The sequence below is a fragment of the Spea bombifrons genome, chromosome 8, assembly GCF_027358695.1.
Source record: "Spea bombifrons isolate aSpeBom1 chromosome 8, aSpeBom1.2.pri, whole genome shotgun sequence".
Classification (NCBI taxonomy): Eukaryota; Metazoa; Chordata; class Amphibia; order Anura; family Pelobatidae; genus Spea; species Spea bombifrons.
In genome coordinates, this window is record NC_071094.1 from 36,383,167 (window position 1) to 36,399,073 (window position 15,907).

Here is a 15,907-nt window from a genome sequence, read left to right on the forward strand (position 1 = left end):
AAATTCCACATACGTTTGGTATATCAGTGTCACCACTGATGAGAAACCCCGAAATCACAAGCGAGCGAAGTTGCTTCAAGCTGGGAAAAAAAAATTCGATGTGAACCAAAAAATGCGCGCCTCTTTATTCTGGAGGGATAACGACTCCTAAATAAAATAAAATAATAATAATCCCAACAAACTATATGTTACCTGAAAGAACTCCTGCTGAGGATTTCAAAGAAGACGGCACCCACAAATCTTCCAAGAAGATGGAAGATGTTTTTGTTTTTTATTTTCTCCACCTTTTCACGTTTGAGGATGAATGCTGCATGCTACTAGAACAAGAAAGAAAACACAAAGAATATCTCCCATGAACACATAGATACCACACATGGGTGGCATGTTAGCATTACACCCCCACGACACACTCTGTCACCATGAGCGCACAAAGGGGTTTCAAGCGGAGAAATGTGTACAGGTGAACTAAAAATTTCGGGGCATAACATCCCACGTTATAGCGGGGGGGCCCCAAAAGCCCACCATTCCTGCCAGGAACTTTGTGTAAGTTGTACGTAATTTGTTGGCACTGAAATTAAATAAAAGGTAATAACAAAATGGACAGGTAACAGAGTCACACATAAAGTCTCCTCACTGCGTCTCTAACCCCACGGAAGTTGCCCTCTCTTTGGAGATTTCATGTGCTGTGAGGCATGTATGTAAACCCCCTACCTACTGACACATATTATTATTATTTTATTAATTATTATTATTTTATTAATATTATTTGATAATATTATAACGCTTTACGTGTGTAAACGTAAGGTGTGGCGGTTTTGTGCTTAAAAACTCTATAATTGACAGCAGTGGGCGTCCCGTCTGGACTCAACTCCTCCCTCGCCTTCCAATTGGCTGATAGATCAGCCACATACCAATGAATCCAACTGCACCCCGCGTACTGTATTCTCTCCGAGCTGCGGGGGCTTTTGCCCGAATAAACAACAGAGCTCGCGATTGGTTTGTGGTAACGTCACTCAGATTTATTCTCACTGTCATTGGCTAATCGTGTCATCCACACTTCCGCTTCCGATCTTGTGTGTCTCTGTAACAACAATACAGACAGAGAGCGTAGGTCTGTCCCGGGTAGACGGGGAAGTAGAATCAGCTCTACTTTGTATAGTGCCCCTTTCGCACTCTCTTATACAGAAGTAACATGGAGTAGAGTGTATGTGGAGAAAAAGCAGCGGGATGCTGAACAACACAACTTTACCAGTATAAACACACAAACATTCTCTGAAGTGCGTGGAGAAGGTGGAGTGGCTTAGAATGGATATCGGCAGCTGTAGGCAGTAATCACACTGTAAATAAAGAGGGTATCAGACAGTCACATCACACCCTGAAAGTACCATCTAGTACCCAGTGACTGTGATCCAGGAGACCAGCAGTTTGCAGCCCGGGGTGAGCATTAAACTCTGTTCATTGAGATGCTCTGTATGTGTGCTCTGTTCATATATTGTGTGTCAGCGTCTATTGACATTGTGTGTCAGCGTCTATTGACATTGTGTGTCAGCGTCTATTATTGACATTGTGTGTCAATGTCTATTGACATTGTGTGTCAGTGTCTGTTGCCATTGTGTGTCAGCGTCTGTTGCCTTTGTGTGTCACCGTCTGTTGCCATTGTGCGTCTGTGTCTATTCCCATTGCATGTCGCTGTCTATTGCCATTGTACAGCGCTACGGAATTTGATGGCGCTATATAAAACAATAAATAATAATAAATAATATTGCCATTTGTGTGTCACTGTCTATTGCCATTTGTGTGTCGCTGTCTATTGCCATTTGTGTGTTATTGTACTACTACGACTTATCTGTGCAGAAGCAGTGGTGTTTTTTTATAACATTGTTAATATCATGTCTGTGTTGATTTTGCAGCTTGGAGGTGCTTTTTGTTTTCTATTTACCGCAGCGATTTTGAAAATAAATGAGATGAATTTAGTTATTTAGTTCTGTCATTCTGGGAGGGGGGGGGTTAAGCATAAATCTCCATCAATTTGTTTTAATTTTTGTTTAATATGAAAGTTGTCATGTGGACTGAAACCTGTAGCGTATAGTCAACCTGATCATTTTCTCCCAGTAAAAAGTGATTAAATATATCTTTGTGTAAGCTACTGGTTCATCGGGTATTAACTATTTGGATTGTGAATGGCAAGGCATCGACCAATCATTTTCATAGGTTATAAAAAGGTCTTATGTGTAAACGGCACGTGTGACAGCGGGAAGTAAATGTCTACCATACTTCATTCCTGCTGTGACTGATGAGACTGTTCTTACTTGTCATTGATTGTAATCATTAGACCATGCAACGTTAGATCAATGTCAATCAAACTATCCCCGGCACACGTTTCTTTATATCTTTATGCATACAGATGACAGGACAGGTGTAAATAAAACATTTCCAAGTTATATTTTGCTTCAGTCTTCTAGCAACTTGCTTAGAACAACGTAGAGATCAAAAACATTCCCTTTCTGTACCTCGTACGGCTCCTCTTCTCCTATCCCCTTGATATTATGCAATGTGTTTCCAATTGCTTTTAGAGCTATTTTAAAACCATTTTTTGGCTTGATCTATACATTTGCTGCTATCACATGCTGGGCCGGGGGGCTCTGCTTTTACACTTTGTTTTTTTTACATTATAAATTTGCTGCTGAAATCTTTTTGACTGTTGTAATGACATCATTCATTTTGAAGAATGTTCCTAAGCTGCGCAAAGCTCTCTGATCAGAGGGACGGAAGTCTCGGAGATTAACATGTCACAGCATGAGTCCCTTTGTTTCACAGGGAATCCTTAGAGCTTCATCCTCCTCGTTGGTATCCAGAACCACTACGGGTGACTAAGTATAAGTCACATCTAGATCAACGGTAGAATTGTCTATCAACCAAATAGAGCAAAAGGGAAGACTATTCACTGACCGGACTGAGTAAGAGATGGTCCACCTAACAGATGGTGTCAGTGGATGCTTCTAAGCTCTGCCTGGGCTTATCACAGTCGGTGGCAAGTATTAAGAAAGAGGTCAGCAGCTGCCATGGCACAGGGAATTGGCTTTGGGTTATGGATTGGAGCGGCATGCGTAAAGATCAGTGTATACGAACAGTGTGTTTTTGTTGTACGGCGGCATAGAGGGATGTATAGAGCCACCTATGTACAAGAACAATGGTTTGTAATCTCGAGAGATGTCTTGTAAGCAAGCAGTCTCTTCAAAAGAATATTAATTGGCATTCGTAAAATAAAAGCGGGGTTTCTCTGCAGCTGAGCACGTACTGCATGGTAAACAGTTGCGGTAATTAGCACTAATTAATTGGTTCCTAAAGGTATTGTAAATGTGCGTGATGTCTGAAGAGGAAAGCAGCTCGGACTGCCGGGACATCCTTAATTGCCGTAATTCCTCTGATATTACTCGAAACGTCTTCGCCCGCTGGTCATGAGAATTCCCTCCGTCTAATTTGTCTTCTCGTGAAATCACGCAGGCATCTCATCTTAACTTGTGGAGGGCTGATCATGGGACACAGTGAATGGAGCTCAACCAAACCACTTAGCACAATGTTAAGCAAGCGTTTGCATTTTTTTTTTTTTTTTTTACTCTTCTGCTTCAGGAGCAAAATAAAGCTAACTGCAAATTATTTGTACCGGCATATCTTGCAGCAACAGACTTGCACTTTAAACATGGCCGGAATCTGGCCCTCTGCTGTATCTGTATACTACCAGGAATAATAAAATAGAATCTTCCATATAAATATTGAGTATAAATATAGTATAATAATAATAAAACCACAAAAATCTCAAATTTCTCGTTTTCTTCTTCTTCCTTCAGCTCCATTATTTATTCTGGAAAGCTATCCTTGTGATTTGTTGCTCTTTTGTAAAATGCTTCAACTCGTAACTCATTCTAAGTGTAGTTAGACAGTTTTTTCTTGTTAAACTTTATTGGGGGAGATATATATATACATATGACACTTACTGGCCACTTTATTAGGTACACCTGTGCAATTGCTTGTTAACACAAATAACTAATCAGCCAATCAAATGGCAGCAACTCAATGCATTTAGGCATGTAGACGTGGTCAAGACAACTTGCCGAAGTTCAAACCGAGCATCAAAATGGGGAAGAAAGGGGATTTAAATGACTTTGAACGTGGGATGGTTATTGGTGCCAGACAGGCTGGTCTGAGTTTTTCAAAAGCTAATGGGATTTTCACGCACAACTATCTCTAGGGTTTACAGAAAATGGTCCGAAAAAGAGAAAATATCCAATGAGTGGCAGTTGTGTGACGCAAATGCTTTGTTGATATCGGAGATCAGCGGAGAACGGACAGACTGGTTCGAGATGAGAGAAAGGCAACAGTAACTCAAGTAACCACTCATTACAACCAAGGTATGCACGCAACACGTCGAACCTTGAAGCAGACGGGCTACAGCAGCAGAAGACCCCCACCGGGTGCCACTCCTGTCAGCTAACAACAGGAAACCGAAGCCACAATTTGCACAAGCTCACCAAAAATGGAGGTGTAATGGTGTGGGGGACATTTTCTTGGCACACTTTGGGCCCCTTTGAGCATCGTTAAAACGCGAAAGCCTACCTGAGTATTGTTGCTGACCATGTCCACCTCTTTATGACCACAGTGTACACATCTTCTGATGGATACTTCCAGCAGGATAATGCACCATGTCACATGAGTCAAAGCTCACATCATCTCAAACTGGTTTCTTGAACATGACGATGAGTTCACTGAACTCCGATGGCCTCCACAGTCACCAGATCTCAATCCAATAGAGCACCTTTGGGATGGGGTGGAACGGGAGATTCTCATCATGGATGTGCAGCCGACAAATCTGACATCATATGGACCAAAATCTCTGAGGAATGTTTCCAGCACCATGTAGAAAGTACACCACGAAGAATGAAGGCAGATCTGAAGACAAGAGGGCGTCCAACTAGGTACTAGCAAGGTGTACCTAATAAAGTGGCCAGTGTATGTATATATATATATATATATATATATATATATATATATATATATATATTTCGTTTTTAATTACACCTCCCTTATCTCACTCAGAACATGCTAAGACTATGAGGTTTTCACTGTATGTTTTATTACACACTCTTTATTATTATTATTATTCATTGATTTTTATAGCTTTGACCCATTTTTATATTTTAAGATCTTTTTTCTGATTTGCAGTCTCAGACAGTTGAGTTCTTTCTAGTTTAATATATCTGTTCTGATTTTCCGCGTATGCATTGAATTCTGAGCATTGGGCTCTCCAGCCGTCTTAATTCGGAACACTCGTTATGCTAGCTGAAACTAGTTATTATTCATGTTCGCTCTGATGAATGCTTTGCTTTTAAACCAGTACATGTTCTAATATGTTTAGAAGTAAAGTGTTACACGATACACGAGCCAGTAGTCCAGAACTGGGCTGGCTGTCCCCCAGGCCATTATAGCAGCCGGTATACATACTTTTTGCGAGCGGCATGGTATGGAGGCAGAATGTGAGGTTGTGATGTGTCGATGTGATATAGTTGTAGCATAACTGTTTCTGTAAAAGGCCTTTGGCTTTAAAGTGTGAATTTTGGCTTTTTGAATGTAGCCATTTTTTCGCGTAGCATTTTTCTCCCGCGGCTTCCATTGACAGGTCTGCTTTTGGACTTGAGAATTCAGATGAATGTTTTTGAATTCCTGTATTTTTCCCTGGCCGTAGCATGGAGAATCAAATGTTTGAAGGATTAGCATGTACAGCATGAAGAATGCATTATGTACGTATCTCCGTTTCTTAACAGATGGGAATGCTGCCCCCGCCGCTGTGATGGTACACGGCTCAGCGAAAAGCACGCCTAACGGGGCTGCTTACAGTGAGAGGTTGAAGGTCCCATCTGTAGACCTTTATGCTGTGGCCTTGGGTGTGATATCCTAGAAGGGCTCTAAGCCAAACTAATGTCTTTTCATGGCGTGTGGGGGGAGGTAGCAGCTTTATCATATAATCCTAGCCCGTGGGACTTTAAAGCATTGATTGCGTGATTGAGGACATACCCTGTCACTTTTTTCCCAGGAATGTCTAATATATATATGTATATGTATGTATATATATGTATATATATATGTATATATATATATATGTATGTATATATATGTATATATATATGTATATATATATATATGTATATGTATATATGTATATATATATGTATGTATATATATGTATATATATATGTATATATATATATATGTATATGTATATATGTATATGTATATATATATGTGTATATATATATATATATATATATATATATTCTGTTCTTTTGTTGTATATCTGTTGACGTGTTCCATCCGAAAAGTGCTTTTTGTTCAACAACTCCCAGTGAGCAAAATATAAGGAGTCGTTAATGTAAAATTTGGGAAAACAAGTGCAAATCAATGCTATATTTCAATTTATTTTGTTTGCTCATGAGGCATAAGTAATATGATAATAAGACGTTAAGCTGCTGGATTTTTCTTTCATTCTGGATTGCATTTGGTGTTTGGGAAGTGGGATAACACTTTAAGTATTCAGTTTGACTCTTCATTTTAGTTTTTTTTTTTATGTTTGAAAGTCGCCATTACTATAGGTCTATACTGTGTCCAGATGGACCCTATGTTCTCACACATATTTCTTTGCTCTTTTGCAGGTTGAAATGCCTCACTGCTTTGCCTACGGCTGCACCAACCACAGCGGGAAGCTTCCGCCTGCTGTTTCCATGCACTCTTTTCCAAAGGATTTGCTTCTTGCCGAAACCTGGGTCTATCACAGCCGCACCGACGTTGGAAATGTGCGGGAGTTTGTGAAAGGCTTTCTCTTGAAAAAGCCGGGGCACTTTGTGCTGTGCTCGGAGCACTTTGAGGATGAGATGTTTGAATCGAACGGTGATTCCCCTCTGCCTCCACCCGATTTGAAACCCAAGAGGATGAGACGGAGGTTGAAAGTGAATGCTGTGCCAACACTCTTTGCCACCGGTGCCCCCAAGCTGCGCAAGCAAGTGGGACATCATTTAAAAACACATGAGAGGAAACAGGTAACACATATCCAATGTAAAATGGGTTGGTGGGAATAACACAACTACTTGTCTGTCATATATCTCAAAATAATTGAAAACTTTATATTAACCTTATACCATTAATAAAAACAGTTCTACTTTAATATTATAACAGGCCTGTTTCCGTAATGTGCCACAAAAAATGTGTGCAGGTTTGAAATGTTTGGTGGTACTTAACTGTACTTTATTTAAGACTTAGAATTCTTTGCAGCTTCTGGACAATCTACTCCAGCAACAGAAAAGACCTCAGCCAGAATCTGATCAGTCCAGCAACATGTCCCTGTCCCAGGATTCTGAAGAACATGCATCTTCAAAACTCATGGTACATCTTAAAGATTTTGAAATTAATCACATCATTAGAAAAAAGAAATCAGCCGGACTTTTAGTAGCTTGACGTTAATCTCTCAAAATATGTGAATTGCGAGCAGGGAACTATTGTCGTTTGGACACATATGCGGAAACCAGGCAACATTGTCAAGAAATATCTGTCCATCTGCTATGTGCCCAATGTGCATGGTTCATATTATAAGGATCCTTAATTGTAGACTTCTGATGGCATGAAAACATAACAAAATATGCTTAACAGCTACATTACAAAAAATAATATAATGGTATCTTCTTTTCTTGCCTCTCAAACCCTCATCACAGATATTAGTATTACGAAATGAGTGATGACTTCACTGCATGGTGTGAATGCCTTGGAGACTTTTGAGAGAGTGTTGGTACAACCTTAAATAATGTTTTCAATGCAGGAGGATCGTGATGGCCTTGGTGATCATCCAAAGAAACCTCAGTTACAGAGGAGAAAGCTTCTTCCTCTGAAGTCCCAAAGTCTGAAAAGGAGTTCTGCCGTACCAAGAGCCCTGCAGAGAAAGGTACGAAAAACATTGAAGCTTACAGTCTATGTTCTTTCAACAGCACCAGATACAAGCCTTTTCTTTAGTAAAGGCTTTCATTCTGAGTTAGGCACCCTCAAAAGAGCTGGAACCTGACCACTCACACCAGCAGTCTTTGGTTCAAGATATTTAGTCAGTTTCTGTGAAAGAACCCATAAAGAAAATGTTGTGTTGCAACCTCTGCCCTGTTTCCACCAATAATTCTGTTAACTGTCCTGTTTCATAAGCAGTAATATTATTTCCCTAATCTAAGAATTAGCAAATAAAAGTCTTTATCAGGCATTTAATAGAATTGTAGGTAAGATCACAATCTATTCGTTAACATTTCTGGGGAAAGTAAAGTTATCAGGGCACTAAACATTATGCCCATTGATTTCATTGGCATTCAAGTACTGTACTGTCACTGATCAGCTTACACAGATATATTGGGTCATGGAAGAAGGAAGAAGATTTTGTAGAGTGGTTGCACGTCATTCACATCATGTGCTTTTATTTTTTCCGGTTTTGGAAGAATGGTTATTAAAGCACTCACGCAGTACTTTGATATGCGTTCTTCTATAGCAGGGCAGTCAAGGACATTAGATTGTCCCTTTGAAGTAATTAGACCAAATTAGGCATAACGGTTGCATGCAGTCGTACCCACAACGATCTTCAAGATCATTTTACTCGAGCTGTGGAAGGCTTGTAGAAATGCAGCTGGTAAGTAGGGCTTGATTTGTATCTCCAAATAGACATGGCCTCTAAAGACACATACTGTTGACAGTTATTGAAGTCTCCCTTCCGATGGCATCTTGCAGCATCCCTTCCCATTTGGTCCATCAGATAATGTAATAATACATTTGTGTAACTATAAATTTATTTTGTTGGGGTCCGCGTGGAAGCATGCATTTTCCAAATCATTAGCTGATGTGAGCTAATGGTAAAAGATATAAAGCAGGGATCACCACATTTGTTTGGAATTTAGGAGCCACTTAAATTACACACATTTATTTATTTATTTATAAAATATTTTACCAAGAAGCATAAATTGAGATTCCTCTCGTTTCCGAGTAAGTGCAGGGTAATTAAGGTAGGGCTGCAACAACTAATCGATAAAATCGATAATAATCGATAATGAAATTCGTTGGCAACGAATTTCATTATCGATTAGTTGAATCGATTATTATCGATTATAAAATGAGGGTTTTTTCAGAGCAAACGCTCTGAAAAATCCCCCTCATTATATAATCCGTTTAGTCTGACTCACCGTCTCACAGCAGCAGCTCCTACTTACTCCCCCTCCCTGTAATCACTGTGACAACTGGCCCCGCCCCTTCCTTCTCCAGGCCAGAACCACATGGCTGTGACACTCATCTAACTGTAAGTATATGTATATATGTATATATATATATATATATATATATATATAATGTGTGTGTGTGTGTGTGTGTGTATATATATATATGTATATATGTATATATGTATGTAATATATATATATATATTTGGGCTACTGAAAGTTAGGGGAGGTGGGGGTTAATTTAGGGGCAGTTATGGTTAGTGGGGTGTTTAGGGTTAATTTAGGGGCAGTTATGGTTAATTGGGTGTTTAGGGTTAATTTAGGGGCAGTTATGTTAATAGGGTGTTTAGGGTTAATTTAGGAGCAGCTGTGGTTAATGGGGTGTTTGGGGTTAATTTGAGGCAGTTGTGGTTAATGGTGTGTTTAGGGTTAATTTAGGGGATGCTGTGGTTGATGGGGTCTTTAGGGTTAATTTAGGGGATGCTGTGGTTAAGGGGGTGTTAAGGGTTAATTTAGGGGCAGTTATGGTTAATGGGGAGTTTAGGGTTAATTTAGGGGAATCTAAATCCTGGGGGCAATGAAGTGACATATCTGGGGGTATAAGGCATATACAGTATATAAGGCATATGTGGGGAGGGCAGTGTGGCATGTCTGGGGAGGACGGAGTGGTGTATCAGGGTGAATAAGGCATATCTGGGCGTAGAGTGGCATATCTGGGGGTAGAGAAGTGGCATGTCTGGGAGGCAGGGTGGCATGTCTGGAGAGGATGGAGTGGGGTATCAGGGGATATAAGGCGTATCAGGCTCAGTGGCAGATGTGGGAGGCAGCGTGGAGTGGCAGATGTGGGAGGCAGCGTGGCATATGTGGGAGGCATTGTGGAGTGGCAGATGTGGGAGGCAGCATGGCGTGGCATATGTGGGGAGGGCAGGGTGGCATGTCTGGGGAGGATGGAGTGGTGTTTCAGGGGGTATAAGGCGTATCAGGCACAGTGGCATGTGGGGGGTAGAGTGGAGTGGCAGATGTGGGAGGCAGCTTGGAGTGGCATATGTGGGAGGCAGCGTGGAGTGGCAGATGTGGGAGGTGGCGTGGCGTGGCAGATGTGGGAGGCAACGTGGAGTGGCATATGTGGGAGGCAGCGTGGAGTGGCATATGTGGGAGGCTGCGTGGAGTGGCATATGTGGGAGGCAGCGTGGAGTGGCATATGTGGGAGGCAGCGTGGAGTGGCAGATGTGGGAGGCAGCGTGGAGTGGCAGATGTGGGAGGCAGCGTGGAGTGGCAGATGTGGGAGGCAGCGTGGAGTGCTGTGGTAGGCAGCGTGGCATAGGTGGGGGGGCAGCATGGCATGTCTGGGAGGCAGCGTAGCAAGCCTGGGCTCAAATGTGCATATATTGGGGGGCTGGTTGGGAAATAAAGACAAGAAATGTATTATCAAAGTTTTTTTATTCTGCTGTTTGTATTTAACATCATTTGTTTAGTAAATTATTTTAAATAAATGAAAAATTTACATTCATTTTTTTTATCCGATTAATCGATTAATCGAAAAAATAATCGGCCAACTAATCGATTATTAAAATAATCGTTAGTTGCAGCCCTAAATTAAGGTACATCCATTTCTAAAACCCACACTTGTTTCTTATTCCCCAGTATGTATTTAACGTACATCCATTTCTCATACTTATTTCCCAGACCCCAGCAGCTCTGAACCGGGTAGCTATGTATTTCTCAGATGAGGAGTGGGAGAAGCTGGAAGAATGGCAAAGAGAACTTTACAAGAATATGATGAAAGAGAATTACGAGGCCTTAGCCTCACTTGGTAAGCATAAAGCAAAATATTCAATAATAATCCATATTTAAACCTTTTCTCCTTGAATCAAGCTACAAATTGAGGTAGTAGCGTACCTTACACTTCAGTTTTTACTTCTCTAATTCAATCTGACTTACTGTTCTTTGTGGCAGTTCTGCTTTACCACTCTTTGTCTATTAAATAAGTAGGAAATCAACTGTCCGTTTATATTTATGTAAGTATGATGCAAGCAGCCGCTAATAAAGACAGAATTGGCTTTACTAGTTCCATATCTGTTTTTCTCTAATTCAGGTACATTATGTCACCCTCGCGACTGAGCTCCTGGGGTTTGTCGAGCCCTACTAAGACTTTCAATATTATCAGACTAATTCAGACTTCTTTTTTTCTCTAAAAATTGAAATATCAAATTATAGAATTTTAGCCGTTGTGGAGGGACAGGTTTTAGTTTTGGCATAATTGTGTGAACATAAAAATTACCATTTTTGTTCATTTACTTATTTTGGAACTGCTGTAGGTTCAGTTTGATTGAAGTACCGTATAAATGCTCATCATTATGTTTATGTGCGTAATCTAAGCCTCTTGAGTAGGGCACAACTAATCTTTGCAGAATAAAGGTGTTGTTGACCAAAACGACGTTAATCCATATTGATAAAGGAGTATAGGCGGTTGAGCACAGCAGTAAAAAGCTTGGGCCCATGGCTACCTGGCCAGTTTTGTTCTGCTCTTTTCTTGTCACATTCAGTTGTAATAGCCCTTACTGCTAATATTTGCGCTAAATTTATAAAAGCTTAATTGAGTGCCTCTTTCCATTTTCGTTTCAGGTTATCCCACTGTGAATCCAAACATTCTACATAAAATCAGACAGGAGGAGGTGATGCGATATACAGCTCATTGCTCATCTGACCAGGAGCAGCCAGGCAGCCCTATTGAAGGTGAGTAAATTTGGCCATTGTCATAATAGCTTGAGTGATGTGTGTGTATATATATGTATATATATATGTGTGTGTATATATATGTATATGTATATATATATATGTGTATATATGTGTATATATATGTATATATATATATGTATGTATGTATATATATATATATATATATATATATATATATATATATATATATATATAAAAACACGTGGACATCTTCTTCTGTACCCAGGAATCTCTTACACTAATAATTTTATTACAAAATGGACCATAATGACCTGGTTTTGTTTTTGGTCCATTAGTTTTCGGGCAATGACAATTCATTTTTTGTGTGTTACGTTGTTGTCCCTCCTTGTTTTCGTACAAATTAACTAAATTACCAAATTTTGTTTAAAAAAATATACGTTTTCTTTTTTATTGTATAATGTATTGTTTGTGGTTTATGTGTGCTCCATTACCATGGATCCTGCGCAATGCCTTAATTTTCCCTTCCAAGATGTTTAATACACATTTATATGGTTTCCAACAATAAGAGTCCAAGGGTGCAAACTTGTCTGATCTCCACCATGACGCCTCCCTTTCACGTACTTTAACATGGGGGAGAAATTTCTGCACATGCAGGCAGGGGGCGTCATTAGACCCCCTGTCACCATGCTGACAAGAAATCAGTTCTTGGCACTCGGGAACTGAAGCACCAAGCAGGGTCATGTAATGAGGCAATGGTGCGCAGCTTGCACAGAGAGTGTGAACTGCTGTAAATACAGGCATAGGGGAGTAGTGTGTGCATGTACAGTATAGTGTTAGGGTCTGTGTGTGTGTGTATAGTATACATATACTGTGAGAGTATAGACATAGTGCCAGAGTCAGTATGTGTGTGCAAGTGTATGTTTGATAGTGTGTGCATGTATATAAGAGTGTGGTGCTAGCATGTATGAGCGTATGGTGTAAGCCTATGAGTTGCAATATAATAATCAATTATTTACTTGATTTACTGATAATAATTTAATGTATTAATATATCAGCTTATTAAATGGATTGTTTTCACTAATGTGTCAGTTCTTTATCAATTGCATCATTGCTAAAATATATTTCCAGATTATTAAACAAATTCATCCACGCTTTATTTTGTTAGATAAGTTATTCTAATTAAAACACCATGATTCCCCTGGAGTAGATAGCCTTAAAGTATATTATATTTTTGTATTTTTAATTCAGGAGTGATATATTCCAGGACCTTTAATGGTGTCTCAGAGGAGCAGTAAATCAATTTAGGCACTAAATGGCTTAAAAATGGGCAATTTAATTGTAGATAGCAAATGTGGTGAGGTGGGGTTGATGGAAGCCACATCAAGCTGGAGGGTGACCGTTTCCATGCCGGCTTTTTAATGGCCAGCACCTGTGCCTGATGCAGGCTCCATAAGAATCCTGGACTGGATCCTGCGGACTTCTAGCCTCCTGGAAAAGTCAGCATGGATTTGCCACAGAATGGGGTTTACAGCGTCACACAATACAAGCACCCAGTACTGTCACCAACACCAGGGCTTTTCTCAACAGATTAGGGGTCTGTGAAAGTTAAGGATCCGCTCTGACGTTATGTTAAATAACTATTCATTTGTTTTAGTGGTATTAAATAAAGTATACGGTAGCTCCATTTAATCGCTTGTATTAACAAAGTAAAATTAAATAAAATGTACCAACTGCCCAAGAGCATTTAGTGTAGCTGGCACTTTTTATATTTTTCCACTTTGATCTTTCCATGTTATCTATACTTAGTATGGGTTGTGTTACTTGTTTGTTCGTTAACTGTGTAATCATTTGGAAAGAGAGAACCATCCATTATGTTTCCCATGAGCCACCCGGTGGTCCTTTGATTTTATTATTACCCTGTTTGTCAAACATACAACAGTGACATCTTGTGGTACTTAGTACTGAAAACGTTGTCATTTTTTCCACCTTAATTTATAACAATTTTGGTGTTCATTATGACGTAGCAACTTAGCTCCACAGCTCTTTGACTTTTAGGGCCAAGTGTACCTAGTGTGGAGTAAATCTTTTTTTTGCATGAATTGTTTTCTAGGGTGAATATGTAAAGCAACTCTTTATTGGTAAGTATATATTGGACTTATAATGAAAATTCCTAGGATGTCAGAACGCAGCTGGGATGTTGCTGATAGCTGGAAATATATATAGTAATCCACTTACCAAGAATTTGGTGACTTTCCGTAAGGTCTTGGTCCATTCAGAAGGAACATTATATTGGTGCTTCATGGTTCAATAACAATTTAGTTCATATTTAAATAACACGAGTATGTTGGCTATATTAAGGATGCGTCACGTCCTGGCTCTGAAATTCTACAGGGGTTTGTTCAGCCCAGTCATTTATTTACTTACACATAAGGCACCTACATTATATTTTTATAGATTTTTCAAGCATGGAATCTGACTTCTTGTTACAAATTAAGGAAAACGAGGAACATTACATAGAGGGATGTCCACAAACAGAGGGAGAGGCAAATAATTATCTTGACTCATGTGAGTAAATAACTTATAAACTGGAAGGGGGAATCTTTGGGTATTTATGATTGTTTAGATAAAAAATGCAGGATATTTTCTTACACCTTTTTTTTTTTCCCTCCGAAAACAATTATTCTGTTCGAGAAAATGAACTTTATTTGAAAATGATTTGAGTAGCTGATGGGAAGCTGATCTCCGAGATTGTTTATTATGGACGTATTCTGTAGACTTGCACTTGTATAGATATGTATGAGTAACAATTGTCTATTTTCCCCAGATAATGTTCCCAGCACCGAAGCTGAAAATTTACACACACATAATGGCAGTTTAAGCTTTCAAGATACAGTTTCTGGCAAGAATAGTCTTTCCCAGCAGTTGAGTAAAAGTTTAAATGCTGATACGAACTCTTTGACAAAATGGAAATCTAACATCACGGCAAGCAACAGTTTTGTCGGACCCACCGAAAGAAGTTTAAGTGCTATCTCCAAAAACCACGAGAGAGATTCTCCATATGGCTGGTTCTTTTGTGATAAAGCATTATTACAGCATGCAAGTATTACCCCTAAGCAGGGGAAGCCCACGGAGCCGAGACCCTACAAATGCTCCGAATGCACCAAAAGTTTCACGGTTAAATCGAACTTGATCAAGCACAACCGCATACACACCGGAGAGAGACCGTACAAGTGCACTCTTTGTTCAAAAAGCTTTAGTCGCAACTCTCACCTAATCACTCACCAGCGAACACACACGGGGGAGAGACCTTACAAGTGCAGCGAGTGCAACAAGAGCTTTATCCAAAACTCTGTGCTCATCCAGCATCAAAGGATCCATACAGGGGAGAGACCCTTTAAATGTGATCAGTGCAACAAGAGTTTCAGCCAGAAGTCATGTCTAATCCGTCATCACAGAACTCACACCAGATAGAAACTACAATATACATTCAATGTCCAAAATATGATGGAGTTTACAGAACTTTAAGACTTTCCATACATAAAAAGCCAATTCCAAATGTGGTAAATAAGCAATAAAAAGACCTGCAGTTGCCTTTGATGACCCGGAGCTGGTAGAGCAAAAATTATTAAAAAACAAACGGATTCCGTGCAAGTGCTACATAAATTGTTGTAGGACGCCCTGAGCATGCGAGTCCCTTTATTTAGCAACCATTTGAAACGTCAGCCATCTCCACCTAAACTTACTCTTTCAGTTGTATCTTTAAGCAAATACTCTGGTACAGTGTCTCCTAAAATACTATAAAATGTTCCACCATTCTAAAAGCAAACTTTTCTAAATCTCTAATTGGAGCTGAAGGTATTTTTTCTTGTTTTCCTATTCAATGCTTGTGAATAAAATTAAAGAAAAGTACTTCTTGTGTAAGAA

General features: G+C 39.6%; 1 protein-coding gene across 2 annotated transcripts; it reads left to right on the plus strand.

Moving 5' to 3' along the window:
* Positions 1 to 1,158: 1,158 nt before the first annotated feature.
* Positions 1,159 to 15,907, plus strand: LOC128503618 (zinc finger protein interacting with ribonucleoprotein K-like). 2 transcript variants are annotated; one of them, XM_053473760.1, is made up of 8 exons: positions 1,159 to 1,437; positions 6,705 to 7,088; positions 7,321 to 7,431; positions 7,862 to 7,984; positions 10,970 to 11,096; positions 11,909 to 12,019; positions 14,438 to 14,548; positions 14,808 to 15,907. In XM_053473760.1, exons 2-8 carry the CDS (start codon positions 6,711 to 6,713, stop codon positions 15,452 to 15,454), a joined length of 1,608 nt encoding a protein of 535 aa, XP_053329735.1. In that variant the 5' UTR covers positions 1,159 to 1,437; positions 6,705 to 6,710; the 3' UTR covers positions 15,455 to 15,907. The 2 variants fall into 2 exon arrangements, with proteins under 2 accessions (XP_053329735.1, XP_053329736.1); XM_053473761.1 differs by lacking the exon at positions 14,438 to 14,548.